The following is an 18,604-nucleotide window of genomic DNA, read 5'->3' on the forward strand; positions in this document are numbered from 1 at the left end:
TATACATTTGGCTGAAAGTGAAGCATTATGCTCCTCTGAATCTAATTTCTTTACCTAATCTATTTCAGCACAATCAAAAGCATTTGAAGTCGATTCCCTCTCATAGGGGCCATAGTGTGACTGTCAAAGTACCAAACTTTTCTGGTTTGCGCAACAGGATGAAGCACTCTCAAGGTTTTCAGATGTGGCACAAAAGGAGCCTCACACGGAGGAATCAGTGTTTACCATAAACATGAAGCATGGCACATGTTCTTTGTAAAACGTTGCTTTCTTTTTTATTTTGTTCCTCTGGTTTCCTCGTTTCCAATCTACATGCACGGATACTTGCACAGCTTCATTTATCCATTTTAATTTTTCCATTAGAGGTTGTTGTTTCACCCATAAACATCTTGCCAGTTGCTATAAAGCATGTTGCTGGTAGAAACGATTGCATTTCCCGGCAATGTCGCCTGTACCAGGAATGTTGCAGTGCAGGCTCAGAACAGGCTATACCAGTAACCGCTCTGATTTCCCTCAGTTCTCGAAGTGAACACACAGAAGTGCTTTCGCTAAGAACCTGTAGACATGTCTCAAAGTAAACCTGAGGAGCGTCTTGCTTTGGAGTTGAGCTGTCCAATCTGTTTGCAGCTGTACCGGGATCCTGTAACCCTTCCTTGTGGACACAACTACTGCCTGGGTTGTATACAAAATGCTGCTCACGCAGAAGATCCCAAGTCCCAGAAACATTGTCCGGAGTGCAGGGAAGAGTACGGCAGCCCGGAGACGCTTCCGAAGAACTTCAAGCTCAGCGGTATCGTGGATGGGTTCCTGGCAGCCACAACAGGCGGTGGACTGAGAGGAGGCCCGGTGCCATGCGACCAGTGCCTGGATGATCCAGTGGCTGCGGTGAAATTCTGCACACGCTGTGAAATGTCATTGTGTCCCGGCCATCTCAAGAGACACGAGGCTCGACACCGATCGCTACACGTCTTAGTGGAGGTGCCCGCAGAACGGGATGGGAAGCGGTGCCCGGTGCACTTGAAGGTCACGGAGTACCTGTGCACGCAGGAGCGGCTGTTCCTCTGCTCCGAGTGCTTGATTGAGGGCACTCACCAGCACCACGAGGTGCAGACGTTCGAGGTGGCGAAGGGGGAGATGACAAGAATTCTTGAAGAACTGGGGAAGGCTGTGTCTGACAAGCTACAGATGACAGAAGCTCTGCTGAAAAGCACCAGCGAAGGACCTACGGACAAGGCCGAAGATAAACTGGTGGCCAGGGCAAACATACTGCTGGACAACATGACTTCACTTATAAGTACATACAAGGTAAGAATTATAAAAAGAAAGGCAAAAATCATGCCACTTTTGACAAAATGTGCATGATGTGGTCTCTTCTGGTTTTAGTAGCAATGCCAAATAAATGTCACCATGACTTATGTAGAAAGCAACAGATCTAGACCAGTGCTGATGCCATACAGTCATGTTGCGGTAAAGCACATTTCTGGAATAGTTCACCCTAAAATTTAAATTACCCCATGATTTACTCACCCTCAAGTCATCCTAGGTGTATATGACTTTCTTCTTTCAGACGAATACAATTGGAGATAAAAAAAAAATATCATTGTCCTTCCAAGCTTTATAATGGGAGTGAATGGCAGTCCTGATTTTGAAGTCCAAAAAAATGCATCCATCCACCATAAAAGGCAAGGCAAGGCAAGTTTATTTGTATAGCACATTTCATACACAGTGGCAATACAAAGTGCTTTACACAGAAATGAAATAAAAATATTCGTAAGATAATTAAAACAGTTATAATAGGAATGAAAAGAAATAAAAAATAAAGAAAATATTGAAAGATAAAAAATAAAGAGTATAATTAAAACTAAAAATAAAAACAGGGTTAAATTTAAACATATAAATTAAAATGCAAGCAGTTCGGACAAAGCACGTGCAGTGGCACAGTGCTCATTCAGTAAATGCACAGCTAAACAGATGTGTTTTGAGTCTGGATTTGAAAGTGGCTACTGTTGGAGCACATCTGATCTGTTCAGGAAGCTGGTTCCAGCTACGGCTGGCATAATAGCTAAAAGCAGACTCTCCTTGCTTTGAGTGAACCCTTGGTATTTCCAACTGTGCTCCACCCGGCTATGGGGGGTTAATAAAGACCTTCTGAAGCGAAGCCAAGCATTTGTGTGCAAAAAATATCCATATTTAAAACTTTCTAAACTAAAATAACTAGCTTCCGACAGACGGCCGTACGCAAAGATTTACGCCGAAAGAGTAACCCCTGACCTGACGCATGACGTATTGATGAACGCAGAAGATAGAGCAAGTCGATTCTAATACGTGACAAAACACCTGTCACGTATTAGAAGTCTAAAATGAGAAAAGGAGTTTGAGTTTGTTGCCCAGCCCTATTTGTTTGAACCGCGAGAGGCGTCAAAGCTTACACCACTCCTACATTGTTTCAGGAGTTACTCATTTCAACTAAAGTTGAATTGCGTAGGCTGTCCGCCGGAAGCCAGTGATTTTACTTTTTAATGTGTTAAATATGGATATTTTTCTTACACAAACCCATCGGTTCGCTTCAGAAGGCCTTTATTAAACCCCTGGAGCACTTTTATGATGGATGGATGCACTTTTTTGGATTTCAAAATCAGGACCGCCATTCACTCCCATTATAAAGCTTGGAAGAGCCAGGATATTTATTAACATAACTCTGATTGTATTCGTCTGAAAGAAGAATGTCATATACACCTACGATGGCTTGAGGGTGAGTAAATCATGGGATAATTGACATTTTTAGGTGAACTATCCCTTTAACGCTGTTTATATGTGATGTTTTAAGAGTCGTATGAGCACCATGATGGACGACACGCTTCATTCACGGGACAAAAGCTGGCAGGCCAATCTATGCGATTTGGAGGGTTGTGTACACCAGCTGCGGGAAGCCCAGCAGTGCACCAGTGAGGTTCTCGACCAATCCTCAGAGTTTCTCTTCATCCAGAACTACCTCACCGTTGAAGCAAGGGTCCGCCAGGCAGCTAACGTCACCATTCCTGGTCTGCCTCCCCAAGAGTCCTCCGATGCCAAGCAGCTCCGCACGGTCCTACGTACAGACGCCTTCCACGCCGAGATGAGTCTTCTGTTGGAGTGCCTCCATGGCATAATGAACCCTCTAGACCTGACCTTCAACCCAGCCACGGCCCATCCCAGCCTTCTGCTGTCCGCCGATCTCAAAACAGTCAAGCAGTGTGCTGGACTTAAGAGCGGTAGTGCTGGAGATCTGAGCGAGCGCTTCTCCTCGGCCAGTCAGGTCATGTGCACGCAGGGTTTCTCCACAGGAATCCACATGTGGGCGGTGGAGATCGGCCCTGGGTGCGCGTGGTCTGTGGGACTGTGCTATAAAAGCATCCCACGTAAAGGTGACCACAGCAGGATGGGGCATAACACCAGCTCTTGGAGGTTGCAGTGGAAAAGCAAGAAGCTGACAGCGTGCCATGACTCGGCTAATGTGGCTGTAGGTGACGGGCTGGTCGTGCCGCCAAAGAAGGTCGAAGCGACCCTGGATTACGAAGGAGGAACTATTGCATTCCACAGCTCAGGTCAAGGAGGCCGAAAGCAGCATCTTCATACATTCAGTGCCGCGTTCAAGGACACAGTGTACCCTGCGTTTGGGCTCCACTCGACCTCAGAAGATTCATGGATAACTCTTTTGAGTGGAGTTTGAGCACGCTTTCTTTTTCACTTTATGTAACAATCCGGCTTCATTTTCTTTGTCCTTTTATGATTCTTTATGCATTACTATGCCTAAAAGAATAGCCTTGGTATAATTTAAAATGTAAATTAAAAAAAAAAACATACAATAATCAAGCAAGACATTTTTGGGACGTGGCTTGAACATTCAAGGAGGCATGTGACCCCATCAGTTTGATTGGGCAAGATGCTTCACGAACAACAGCTAAATATACAAGAGCAAAGCAGACATAGATCGCTATCATACACCCAACACAATTTTTAAAATATTAAAAATAAAAGGATTCCTCTCTGGAGAAGCGTTCAGTCTTTCTGCTCACAAATCCCGCCATGTAAATAGCCATGGTGCGAGCGCAACTGGCTTTTAAAGGGTAATGGGAAACGAGACTCTGATTGGTTTATTGCACATTATGCCCAAAACACACCCATGACTCATTAAAAGACTAGGCACAACCCTTTTGGACCATGCGTCTGGAGCACAGACAATTTTTTCCATCGTTAAACTAGCAAAAGTGGATTCGGACACACCCTAAGTGCACCTGCGCCATGCGCTTCAGACCACGCGCTCAGATCGTTAAAATAGGGCCCATAATTACAAATTTTACATATTTTAAGCTATGTATACAAGGTTTGAACAGCAGTTATAAATACTGCTGAAAACAGAAGAAACTGAATGAGTTTTGTTTGAATATTACCCAGAAATCTAGTTTCTTTGGCCTGAAATAGGAGTCTTTAAAGAAAAGAGATTGTAAATAAAGTAACACTATAGACAAGTGTGTTTTATCTCTTTCCATCTCTGTGGATGCTCTTAAAGAAAGAAAGCAAGACTATTACCAGTGAGTTTGATAACATCTCGGCTTGTAGTTTCACTTAAACTAATGTGAATATGTAGTGACAGGAACGACACCCAGAATGCAAGCCATGCGTGTACACAAGAGGAACTATTGCATTCCGCAGCTCAGGTCAAGGAGGCCGAAAGCAGTATCTTCATACATTCAGTGCCGTGTTCAAGCACACAGTGTACCCTGCGTTTGGGCTCCACTCGACCTCAGAAGATTCATGGATAACTCTTTTGAGTGGAGTTTGAGCACGCTTTCTTTTTCACTTTATGCAACAATCCGGCTTCATTCTCTTTGTCCTTTTATGATTCTTTATGCATTATTATGCCTAAACATGTCTGAAAAGAATAGCCTTGGTATAATTTAAAATGTAAATTGAAAAAAGACAAACAATACATTTCAGATGCTCTTAAAGAAACAGAGCAAGACTATTACCAGTGAGTTTGATAACATCTCGGCTTGAAGTTTCACTTAAACTAATGGGAATATGCAGTGACAGGAACGACGCCCAGAATGCGAGCTATGCGTGTACACGAGTGCATTTACACACACGCTACAGAATAGCATTCTTCAAAATTTCCAGGTTAGATTAAGTTTTATTAAATATACTAAAATGCCTGCAGCAAAGTTCTTTATGTATGGTCTGTATGTATCATTGTTCTGTAAAACCAGAAATACTTGTTCACACCTTCCTCATTACACTACTGACACGATTTCCCATAAACATAGTCTCTCTGCATTTTTCTCGAAATAAATTTGACTGGAAATCGTAATATACAGTATGTGGAGGGTATGCCCCATCTAGACATTGGTAAAGCACTGAAGATACAGGATGCACATGTGTTATGTATGTGCTCGATATATTTAGACTCATTGCAGGATGATTGCGCCTTTACTGTTAGACATTTATGATTATTTAAAGTCATTTGTTCTGCCAAACCATTTTTTTTTCTTTTCTTTTTTGTGAAACCATTTCACTGGACCCAATCATTTACATTGTGTAATAGTTTTAGTTGAATACATTTTACATCACTTGAATGGCTTTGACTTATTAATTTAGTTTATTTTTCATTTATTTTGTTGTTGTTGTTGTTTACAGTATGGCATTATATTATTTACAACAGCACCATCTACTGGTTAGAGCAAACGGTAACACTTTAGTATGGGGAACACATATTCACTTCCCATACCCACATACAGTGGTCTCTAAAATGTAGGTGTAATTTTACAGGAAACCCTTTGAAGTTACATAAACCACTGCTGAAAGTGATCAAATGTAAATATATGTTGTCTGTGCAGTAATAACCCCCCAAAATATGATTTTTTTAGTTATAAATTCATTTTTGAAAGTGTGTAACTCAGGCCCTGTGTGCTCTAGCACCCTGCAGATAGTTTGGGCTAGTTTTCCACTAGATTCCAGAAAATACTGGAAAAAGATTTTTGTCTGGATCATGTGTGCAAGATTTATTCGAATGAATCTGAATGGAAGAATATTACCTTTGTTATGTCATTTCTGTCTGCAGAAAGTTTTGGTTGTTTCCAGCATATGTCAGCAAACACTGGAAAAAAATAATTAAAATCACAATCACAGGGATATTGCATTTATACTACTGTATATTGGTATGGGGGGGGGGGGGGGGTTCAATTGTATAAATCTTGCATACATGATGTGGGGGGGGGGGGGGTTATTACAGCTTAGACAACATATACTTGCATGTTTATCACTTTTAGCAGTGGTTTATGAAGCTTCAAAGGGTTTCCTTTAAAATTACACCAAAATTAGACCACTGTGGGTATGGGAAGCTTTTCAATTTGGGTAGGCCAAATCCAGGCGGAAATCCCAAAAATGGTCCCAGAGCTTAAGAGGTTAACATGTGCTTTATAAGTAATAAACAGCCAATATCCTAGCAATATGCTAATAAGCAACTAGTTAATAGCGAGAATTGAACCCTAAAATAAAGTGTTACTGAGCCAACTTTTTGTTCTTGACACTCTAAATAAAATAATATTTCAGTTATTCTCACGTGAACAACTTCTCCGTATGGCTAAATCTCATGTTCATAAACAGCTATGACACACGACAGATGGTAATAGCTGTTATCAGGCCTGATGTGCCATAAAGAAAATAAGTTTTATAGTTAACCATTAACATCACACGACTTTAACCCTGAAAGACCGCGGAAGAGGACAGACATCATCTCAGCGATACAAAGTTCCCCCTTTAAACGTAAGTGCATTTACAGTTTCTCATGCGTACCAAAATGTACAAGTTTGCATATGTAGTGTTTTCCGTGCCCTGATATACTGATAAATGGGACGTTAGTTCTGAGAAAAGCATTTGTTCACTAATGTCACTGATATTGTGTAATGAAATGTTAAGCCTTATTAAAGTGTGCCAGAAGTGTCCAAATATTTTCAGGCCACCATATGCCATTGTTTAAATAAAATGTTTGAAATATATTTTTACTACACTGTGTATTTTGTCGTTTTTAAACAGACGACAGACAGTAAAGAAGTGAAAATGAGTGACATAGATGACGATAGTGAAATATTCTTCACAGTTAAAGTGAGTATCAGTTAAAGCATCTCCTTGTCATGGATTTAGTCAATCATTTTGTTGCATTTGTGTACTAAATAATACTAAATAATAATAATGTTTGGTCACACTATAGAGTAGGGTCCGATTCTCACTATTAACTAACCATTAAAGTTGCACTATGTAAAAAAATTTCAGTAAAATATCCAAAAACCACTAGGCCAGTGTTATATATTTTGTTCAGTTGAGTACTTACAATATCCAAAATGTTTCCAACTATTTGTAAATCGTGAGAAATTGCTATTTTAACCAACAAACCGGGACGTGTGAGGGAGTCGCCTGTCGATGGCGTCATATCAGCGTTCCCCTCGGTTTCTGGTTTTATTTATATTCTGGAAACGCTTTACTCTCACTGCAGTGTGAACAAGTGTCCTAGCAGCCGCTGAGCAAACACACAGAGTAACGTCATAACATCATTTTCAACACACTCAGATATATCTAATATGATAAACAGAGTTGCGTTACCTCATACTCATGACCGGAAGAGCGGAAGTGGCGTCAGCAACTACGCCATAATAAAAGTCCCGCCGGAGACTGTGGCATAATAAAAGTCCTGCTGCTTGCAAGGCGCGTGTTCCCCTTTTCTTATTAATAATCGCTCGAGCGGCCTTGCTCAGCTCCACAACACTCGGTCCTGCTCTGCTTCATACTAAAGTAATGTTGATAATCGCATCCATTAACATGATTTCTGCCCGAATCCTATCCCGATTCTTTTCCACCGGCTGTGGGGTGAAGACCACATGTCCCAAGATTCTGCGCTCTTGGCGTTATCAAACTACGTCTTTGTTTTGAACAGGCGACCTCTAGTGGACGGAAAAGTTACATAGTGCACCTTTAACCTAGCCTGGATGCCAGCCGAACTTAGCCCCGCCCACAACATTTGAGCTCGGGCAGTTCGGTCTGGACTTGATCCGTAGAGGAGTAATTATGCCCGAACAGAAACTGTTCTGACCAATGAAATTGTCAGGGCGGGCTTTAGACGATGATGGACAGATGATAAACAGTAACGTGCATTCACGTCTTCAAAGAGCGCTTGGGTTGAATTTGTTCTAATCCTAAATGGAGAACTTGTTCGTATATGCATTCACCTTTTCTATTTCTCTCAGAAATGATGATCGTGTTGGTAAGTACTCTGTGTATCCTTAAATAATTTTTTTACAACACCGGCAAAGATCGTTTACACTCATCTTTTTTCTTCTAACCTTACTTATTCCAGCGTGCGTGCAGACAGGGTTGCCAAGTTTTTACAACAAAACCTGCCCAATTGCTACTCAAAACTAGCCAAAAACAAGCCCAATAGCTTTCCGGGGGGGTTCTCCAGGAAAAAAAATGGCATTTGGGGGGTAAAATATGTGTTATTTTGGCAGGGCTGCCTGCTAAAATTCGCATTCCTGGGTCTGTATATCACATAATTGGGGTCACTTCAACCCGCGGACTTGGCAACACAGAGTAGTTGAGTTCTGTTGACATTTGACAACTAACGTTATGCGTTGCTTCTTCCAGCGTGAGTGCAGTTAAGTTCTGTTGACAACTGTGCGTCGCTCCATTGCTCTGATTGGTTGTAGGTCTATCCAATTGAGGTCTTTCCTGGTTCGGTTGAAACACGCCCCATAATCACAGCCCAACGGAGCAGTATCAGACTCATATTCTGACTAGAATTGAGTATGACGACGTCAGGCTACCTTTAACCATGACTTTTGCCTCAATAAACTCCTAATTACTGCTTATTAATAGTAAATATGGTCATGCAGAATAAGGCATTAATATGTCCTTTATAAGTAATAAACAGTCATATCCTAGAAATATGCATGATGATAAGCAGCTAGTTAATAGTGAGAATTGGACCTTAAACTAAAGTATTACCTAATGTTTTAATGCAACCACTCACGTATGGGGTATGGGGATTGTGTGTAGTTTTTGGGTCGTATCCAGGTGGTCCGTCCGGGTGGGATGCAGATTCTGACAGATGCAGTAGAAGCCCTGAAGGTGATAAAACCATAAATGTCACTCTACTGTAGCCACTACTGTATTATGTGACTTGATCCTGAGCCCTATTATTATGACTTTCCTTCTCTTATAGGATCCTACCATAGAGATGGGTGAGAAAATGAAGAAAAATAAAGTGCATCTGTTTCTGACCAGAACTGCCATTGACATTCTAGAGCATAAAACCAAGGTGTGACTGAGGACTATGAACTCAAGCTCAGGTGGTGATTCACATGTGTACAACACCCTCGTTCACTGTCTCTCCCTTCTTTTCTCAGTTCATGCTGTACACCTGCGCTCTGCCCTCGGTTTCATTCTGTGCAGTCCATCCGTCTCAGCCCAAAATACTGGGCTTCGTGGCCAAACACCCAGCGGCAGACATGTACCACTGCTACATCTTCCAGAGCAAGAAGTTTGTGAGTTCTGGGAATTTTAAATGCATTGACGCATGATGCATTTGGTTCACTATTTACTAGAATAAGCAGCAAAATTGTGTAGTTTTTAAAGCCTTCTTCTTATTATGCCCCCTATGAATGGGAGTCTATGGTAGCCACTTGAATTGTTTTAAACAACATCCCAGGATAGATATTTATATGTAGGAAATAGGCACACAGCTCCATCTACTTGAGCAGGGAGAGACTGTAAATCTCTAAATCGGTCCATCAAGATTATATTTCACCAACATGTTGAGTAATAAACGTAAGTTATACATGACTTGTACAGTCATCATTAACTCACCCTCCAAACAAAAAGTTGTTCCAAACCTGTATGAGTTTCTTTGTTTTGCTGAACACAAAGGAATATAATGACAAAAATTGTATTCAGCAGAACAAAGAAATGTATACAGGTTTGGAACAACTTGAGGGTGAGTAAATGATGACAGAATGTTCATTTTTTGGGTGAACTATCCCTTTAAGCTGTTAGCTCTAATAATTGAAAGCCAGGATTTACATTCATGTTCCTACAATACTGTTCAAAAGATTGGGGTCAGAATGATTTTTTTTAAAGTGCCCCTATTATGCTATTTTAAAGTTTCCTAGTTTAGTTTTGGAGGTCTCCTAAAACAGGTTCACATGCATCAAAGGTCATGTTCTCATGATATACACGGCACATCACCACATTGTTCAACGACTCATCGGATGAATCAGTCTCTCTAAATCCCTCCTTTCTGTGAGCCACTCTGCTCTGATTGGTCAGATGGCCCAGTCTGTTGTGATTTGCCTACTCTGCTCTGATTGGTCAGATGGCCCAGTCTGTTGTGATTTGCCTACTTTGCTCTGATTGGTCAGATGGCCCAGTCTGTTGTGATTTGCCTACTCTGCTCTGATTGGTCAGATGGCCCAGTCTGTTGTGATTGGTCTACTCTGCTCTGATTGGTCAGATGGCCCAGTCTGTTGTGATTGGTCTTCTCTGCTCTGATTGGTCAGATGGCCCAGTCTGTTGTGATTGGTCTACTCTGCTCTGATTGGTCAGATGGCCCAGTCTGTTGTGATTGGTCTACTCTGCTCTGATTGGTCAGATGGCCCAGTCTGTTGTGATTGGTCTACTCTGCTCTGATTGGTCAGATGGCCCAGTCTGTTGTGATTGGTCTACTTTGCTCTGATTGGTCAGATGGCCCAGTCTGTTGTGATTGGTCTACTCTGCTCTGATTAAAAATAAGTCGTCAATGGCAGCCCTAAAATCATCATATTCAAAATTCAGCTTTGATCACAGGAATAAATAACATTTTACAATATAGAAAACAGCTATTTTACATTGTAATAATATTTCACATTATTACTGTTTTTTTTTTTTTGACGTTTTTTTTTTACAAACAAAAATGCAGCCTTGGTGAGCAGAAGAGACTTTTTTCACAAACATAAGAAAACCTGACTGACGGCAGTTTTTTTTTAATGGTCCGGCCAAAACTACTGTATCTCTGGTCTTAATAATCATCGGACCAATTTCTTCTTCCCCTTCACAATTTTATGCAATTAATTAAGATCATTTAATGCGAAGATAATGCCTATTTAATCTTAGTTTTTTTTTTTATATCAGCCTTACATTAGGTATGCTATCTATTTTTTGACTTTATAAACGCCACTACATTTTAATAAGAATTTCGTTTTTACATTTATTTTTAAATTAAATGACTCATTTATACTAATAAATGATTAAATCTTGAAAATCTGCCATTGACTAATTATAAATCTTACCAGCAATTCTTTTCAAGTTGATTTTTAGATTCTCTGTGCTGTTTTTTCCTCTTTCCCAGTCCCATCTGCTGGTGTCCATCATTGGCGACTCCTTCCGCATGTATAAGCAGAATGAAGGACTACAGGGTGATCGAGACATGGTGGTGGAGGCCCTGAGACACAAGGTATGGTGACCAGTCAACATACAGATCACTTCACAGAAAAACACAGTATACACTCTAAAAAATGCTGGGTTAAAAACAACCAAAATTGGGTTGCAATTGGACTAACCCAGCGATTGGGTTGTTTTAAGCAAACATTTAACCCAACCGCTGGGTTAAAACAACCCATTCACTGGGTTAAAACAACACATTAACTGGTTAAAACAACCCAATTGCTGGGTTAAAACAACACATTAACTGGTTAAAACAACCCAATTGCTGGGTTAGTCCATTTTCAACCCAACTTGGGTTGTTTTTAACCCAGCATTTTTTAGAGTGTAGGCCAGCAATAATTTAAACAAGGCACTAAAAAAAATCCAGACACTTTTTTGGTGAGGTGTGATACATTTAATGGCATAACCCATTATCTTGTATCTGCAAGTTTACTTATCATAAAACGTTAAAAAGTCTTCAAACTTCAGCTTACTAGTCGCACATTGGGTGCTTCTCAATCGAAAGGCTGCATCCAAAGCCTAAAATTAACACTTGCCAAGTGGCAAATGCGAGTAAAATCAGTGTTGGTGAGTGTATGAAACAGTGTCGATCACCAGTTGGCTAGTAACATTTTTATGAATTCTAATAATGCAATACTGACATGAACGTGAACAAACCTGAATGACTGGGATGAGTTCTGCATCGTCACAAAAGTTTAAGCCTTGCCAATAATAGTCAAGCGCACAAAGACACAAAAGGAAACTAAATTCATTACTATCTGGGAAGTTTTGTGTGCGCAAACATCCAAAGCGAGCGAGAACTGAGCTCTCTTTCACGTCTTCTTGCGCTTGAGCAAATTTTTTCAAACAAAACTGTCAAAATGCCCTTCTTGGCAAGTAGCCTCGTAAACGTGGTCAGTTATGTCTTAACCCTCTGGGGTTCTTCATTTATGGGTCACACTTAGGACTTTCGGGTCAAAAATGATTTTGATGAAGGGATTAAGATAAAAATTTTTTTAGTAAAATCAATGAAATATATTTTTGTTCAACAATATTGTTTCTTTTGAATGAGATCGGTGCCATCTGGTGGACACATTGAGCATTTTTATCACGCAATAGCACATTTTTACCACTATATTGGATTTACAGCTCTCTGTAGAAAGGCTTGTGAATTCTAGTGATTTTTGCTATTTGCCAATTTTTTTCAAGTTGTTGATTTTAATATATAATAACAGATTCTCAAAGACTATATTTTTGTCAATTTTTTTGTTTGTTTGGTTGGTTTAAATGGTAATTTGAAGTGCCAGTTTTACTTTATAATACAGTCAAACCTGAACATTGCATTAGAAAGAGAACAAATGGAAAGCATTTTGTTATCCATTGTTTTATTTGATTCATTGATTTTATTTAACATATTTTCACTATTCTCTTTTACAGTTTCACCAGTCTCATATTTCCCTATGTGTGTTTGTGTGTCTATTTTGCAACCGTGATGGCTTACAGTCTCATGCTTTCATTGCTCTGCACTTTATTTCTTACATTGATGAATAATTGCTTTTATTTCACACATTTCCCAAAATTAGCTTTTGGAATGACACGCGTTCATTTGTGTGTGCATGTTTTTTTGTGTATAAGTGTGTGTGTGTGTGTGTGTGTGTGTGTGTGTGTGAGCTTTTTTGTCTGTTTTGCACTCTTGATGTTTTAGAGATTCACCCCTTCACTGTTGAGTCCTTTTTTTCTGCATCCTGGCTGATTTGTAGATTGTATGCACAAAAAAACATATTTTTGCCAATTTCCCATTTATTTCCTATGGGGGTCATTTTTGACCTGAAGGTCCTGAGTGTGACAATTTTTGATGACCACTTAGACTTCTCAAATCCTTCCCCAATTTTTTGGGGGTGTTCATATACCAAGTACCAATAAAGTCACCAAGTTTCGAATCATTCCGATGAACCTACGATTTTTTTTTTTTAAATTATAAAACGCTTCGGGTCATTTTTGACACAAAGAACCCCAGAGGGTTAAGTGAACATAAATGGTTTAGAAAGAAAACGCGTGTGTATCAGACAGTATATTGAATACGTGCATTAGCCCTTAAAGTGACAGCCGCCTAATATTCCTGCTGCTGCCTGTGTTTTTCATGTTAATCGAACAACAAAATACAAAGAAAAATCCCTCACTGACTGAATAACTTTGGTAACTTTGCCACTGCATTCACACGGGGCATCTGCGTTCTTGCTTCTCAGCACTTCTCATTTACTTTGAAAGGGTGACGTCATGCACCGCCAAACTCAATTGTGGGTTCCGTTGCGTCGCGTGACTGGCGTTGCTCGCGGCAGAAGTTGAAAGGTTTTTAACTTTTCAAGTGCCAAGGCAGGCGTCAGCCAATCAGATCGCTTATGCTAATACCCTAGCGCAGACTCTAGCCAACTGCGCTCATGCAACACCAGAAAAGTAATATGATTGGCTGTTGTCACTATGACAGTCGTATCAGCACCAAGCTTCTGTCATGCATTGACGCCGTCGCCCTGTGTGAATGCAGCGTAATAAGGATTAATCTATGTTTCATGGCTGGTAAAAGATATTTATGGCTGGCATATAGTCACCGGCCATTGGTAGGTGTGGCAAAAAGTTAGTTTTAGGCCCTGGCCGCATCCTAGTAAGGCTGCATATCTTGGCTGCCACGTCATCAAGCTCCGTCCAATTACATCTCAATTTGAAGGATCTTTGGAAGGCAGCCTCCATTTTGCGTCCTTCATTCAGCTCATTTTGAAGGATGCATCAAGTGTATCCTTCGCGGCCTTCAGCAACCCACATTCCAATTGACGAAAAAAGAACTGACTGAAAATACAGAGCTTCATAATGAAATGTAAGACAAAAATATTATGATTTTGGACATAAAGACATTATGTTTTCTTTTGTTTTGCTGTAAATTAATCACATAATGCTTAACTGTGCATAATGTAAACCACTGAGAGACCATAGACGGTTGTCATAAAGGATTTTAATATAACGTATTTTTCAAATTATATTTTAATAGTATTTTCACGTCGTGAACATCTCATTTAAGGACTCTAGCTTCTGAAGAACTGAACTACGAAGGCAGCACTAGGATGCAGCTTTACGTTTGAAAAACACCCATAATTTGTCACTGAAACTTGTCAAGTTGTTTTTGATTGAACAGTATCTGTTTGAATGCTGTCTGAGATCTCCCTCTGCTGTTCAGAATAAGGTACTGGAGCGAGAAAACGCTGAGCTGAAGAGGAGACTGCAAGCCAATGGAGAAGTGGGTTATGTGTCAGACTACGAGGCTCACATACACAAGCATGTTTAACCACAAACACAGAGGCACACACGTCTCCTCGTATAACAGCCCCTATGCTGAAAAGCTTAAAGGAATAAGTCAGGCAACAATGACAATAAATTACTCACCCTCACAGCTTTCTGTGACGCACAAAGTTAAACATTAGTACTTACAGATTCCTATATACCGTAAATCCTCTAATATTGGCCTGTATTCCATTAGCGGCCGGGTCTCCAACATTGGCCGGTCTCGCTGTCACCGAAGGTAAATAAAGGCCGGTCTCTAATAGCGGCCGGGGCTATTATTAGAACCAACGTTTTTCTGGGCAGGCCTCAACATTATGCTTGCATGTGATAGTAACATGCAAGTACCACAGGGTACTGGTCATGTCAATCACCCAGACATCCCAAGTCTCCCGCATATTTATAGCAGCTCCCTGATGCCCGCAAATTAGTAAAATTCTCCCGCAATCTAGAGCGAGCGAGCAAGAGCGCGCATGCGAGACACAAACTGTGCACGCGCGCACGGCAGAGAGGGAGAGAGAGCGAGAAACCTTACGTGTGTGTGCTAGTGTGCACCTAATGAAGCGCATGTAAGACGGAGAGCGTCCTGATTGGCTTGTTTCGGTAAGTCAACCAATCAATTGTCAGTGTGGGCGGGCTTTTATCTCTTCGGGTTTTATCTCTCGCCCCCAAAAACGAAAGTATAAAGTATAAACATAATGACAATCTTGCACGCTCTACAGTTTGTAACTAACATGTTATGGTTGAGTTAAACAAGTTTCATTTCATGTGCATATTTTTCAGGTCGGCTAGTTGCCAAGGCTACATGAAAACAACAAACTCCTTAGACCTGTTTAAAGTTGCAATGAAATATAAATAAAAGCAGTTTACATAAATAGTAGTATAAGCAGCTTATGTAAATAGTAAAAGTGATCTACATAATTTTAGGAGAGATACCTCCCTGAAATGACTTTTTTCAGGTTGGGATGTCTGATCACCTCTCTTGACTCGCACGTGAGACTTCAGTCACCGGGTTCGGTTGGCTAATTACGTTTACGGCGCGAGGATGAGAACAGACGCGCAGCGGTCAGCGGAACATGAGGACGACGAAGAGGAGCTGTACAATAATTAACTTGTTGTAGAGGCTGGCGCGAGTGATGAGGAGTTTACAGGGAGAGATGAAAAGGAGGAGGAAACTGAGGAGGACGAGGATTAAACATAATTGGAGGATTTTTTTTTTTATAACTTCAAACCAAACGAGACAGGAATGGTTAAACTTTGGAGCGGTAAGGTGTCTGTTGCCTTTTGTTATGAATCAATAACCTAATTATCACCGTGTATGGTTAAGTGTTTACAATGCACTACCGGTGGCCTATGTTTGCTACGTTTTTGTTACCATATTTCTACACTGGAATTTAGCCTGAATTACCGGTATTTGTTGTTAATGTTCTGTATGCATACCATGTTATGGTAACTTTACGTTTTCAATAAATGAACCTAGTATTTTATAGGTTGAAATAGACGCAAAATCTCATTTTTAGTCATTCTACTGGTAGTTTGATTTGCTCAAATAGAAATTGAGGCCTGCCTCTAATTCTGGCCTCCTTCCAATAAAGGCCTGGACCGCGATGCGCTTGAGTAAAATAAAGGCCCGGGCCTATATTAGAGGATTTACGGTAGTGACCTTTGGTGTTCGGCTAAATTTTGGGTGAACTATTGTTTTAAGAGACCTTCTTATCTAGAAAAGAAAACTATGATTTAAGAATAGTTTGTATACACATCAATTTATAATATCCTGCATACAGTGTTGATTTCATCATGGGTAGCACTTACTGTGGTGATCTCTCAGGACACAGATATTTCTCTTACAGAGCCCTAGTGGAGTCCAGAACATTTATGACAATGAGTCGGATATTGATAAGATTTCATCTCGATCAGGGCAGTCCTCGTCACAGGGTATGTGCTGAGCATTCACAACACACACACACACACACACACACACACACATAGCTCTATATGCATTCTTGTGGAAAAAAGGCCTACTTATAAAAAAAAGTACATATTACGAAAATAATACACTTTAAAATAATATAATTAAATGTGAACTGAAAGCAATGTTTTCGGACACTTGATTGCATGTTATTTCAATTAAATTAAAAGGTATTAAAATTATATTACATGTACTTAGATGAATTTAAGAGTGCTTTTTTTGACTCACTAAAGTACTTGCATCTTTATATTGAAATAATCTACGATATAATAAATCATCTCTTAATAACATCAGACCTTCATATACCGAACGGTAACATTACCTTAACGATAAACATGCTTATGGCTGTTCACAATAGCCATAGAATATTTGGAAAGACCGATTATTTAATATGGCAGTACAAAATGAGGACATATAGTATTGGTATTGACATGTCTTGATATGCAATCTTTCAAAAATGATTGCTTTTTTTTCCAGTGAGATTCTTTACAGAAGATGATGAAAGTCCTTTGAAGAGGAATTTCTGAGTGGAAACAGATGAAGTCAGATAAATGCTCCAGGCTCCAACACCTCCAGCAGATGTTATTACACTGAGCTCCTTCAAACACTTCAACATTATGTATATGAACATCAAGACAAGATAATTATCCTATTAAAGAAAGATTATATTTAAGATGAATCTGTGAACATAGGAGAAAATAAACATTTGACATGTAATCATATTAATGTACATAATATACATACTTTGTCATGATACTATTAAAATCATCAATCCTGATGTACAGGCTACAGAGTGATACTTGTAAACGTTTACCTTAAAGGGGCTATATGTATATTTTTTGGAGAGAGGCATGCTCCATTCCAAAGGCATGATGAAAAACTAGGAACACCACACCATGGGAATATCTTGTTTTTGCTTGAACAGATTGCAGAGTTTGACCCCTTTTAACAAGAACATATAAAGAAGAGTTCATCTCATTAATGAGTGACAAAACTAAGAACACCGTAGCAGCTGAAATCCAACAGGCCAAATATTTCTCTGTCATTTTAGATTCAACACCAGATCTTTCTCATGTAGACCAATTGACATTTTTAATTTTGTCAGTGCTCAGGGCAAAGTAGTTGAGATATTCCTTGGATTTGAGCCCCTCTATAGCCACACAGGTGTGCGCCTTGCAGAATGAGTACTAAAAATGATGCAAGACAAGTGTAACCCCTCTGGTTCTACTTGCTCCACTCCGAGCGGGACTCGAACCAGCGTCTCTGGCATGGGAGGCTAACTAGTGCACCTCTTGAGATCAGGGGAGTGAGGTTTACCTGCACCTCCATTACACTCACCCCCCAAAACCGGCACCAAATTTGACTCCTCCGATCCTACTCGACCTAGCCTGGATGCCAGACGAATTTAGCCCCGCCCACAACATTTGAGTTCGGGAAATTCAGTCTGAATCAAATTGTCAGGGCGGGCTTTAGACGATGATGGACAGATGATCAACAGTAACGTAATCATCCACATCACCAAAGGCGCTTGGGTTGAATTTGTTCTAATCCTAAAAGAACTTGTTCGTATATGCATTCACCTTTACAGTTTCATTCAAAAATGATGATTGTGTTGGTGAGTACTCCGTGTGTCCTTAAATACTTTTTTACAACATCGGCAAAGATCGTTTACACTCATCATCTTCTTCTTCTTCTACTTCTTCCAGTGTGCGTGCAGTTGAGTTCTGTTGACAACTATGCGTCGCTCCGTTGCTCTGATTGGTTGTAGGTCTATCCAATTGAGGCATTTTCTTTCCTGGATCGGTTGAAACACGGCCCATAATC

General features: G+C 40.2%; 2 protein-coding genes across 2 annotated transcripts; both read left to right on the plus strand.

Moving 5' to 3' along the window:
• The first annotated feature begins 515 nt into the window (after nt 1-515).
• Nucleotides 516-5,610, plus strand: LOC307117453 (E3 ubiquitin-protein ligase TRIM58). The gene is made up of 2 exons (XM_079802307.1): nt 516-1,305; nt 2,828-5,610. The coding sequence occupies exons 1-2, from the start codon at nt 565-567 to the stop codon at nt 3,707-3,709; spliced, it is 1,623 nt and encodes a 540-aa protein (XP_079658433.1). The 5' UTR covers nt 516-564; the 3' UTR covers nt 3,710-5,610.
• Nucleotides 5,611-6,762: 1,152 nt separating this feature from the next.
• LOC307117454 (PTB domain-containing engulfment adapter protein 1) lies at nt 6,763-17,557 on the plus strand. The gene is made up of 9 exons (XM_079802308.1): nt 6,763-6,801; nt 7,072-7,140; nt 9,085-9,156; nt 9,251-9,346; nt 9,435-9,572; nt 11,411-11,515; nt 14,711-14,770; nt 16,662-16,746; nt 17,258-17,557. The coding sequence occupies exons 2-9, from the start codon at nt 7,096-7,098 to the stop codon at nt 17,305-17,307; spliced, it is 651 nt and encodes a 216-aa protein (XP_079658434.1). The 5' UTR covers nt 6,763-6,801; nt 7,072-7,095; the 3' UTR covers nt 17,308-17,557.
• The last annotated feature ends 1,047 nt before the right edge of the window (nt 17,558-18,604 follow it).

The sequence above is a fragment of the Gobio gobio genome (genome assembly GCF_949357685.1).
Source record: "Gobio gobio genome assembly, chromosome: 21".
NCBI lineage: Eukaryota > Metazoa > Chordata > Actinopteri > Cypriniformes > Gobionidae > Gobio > Gobio gobio.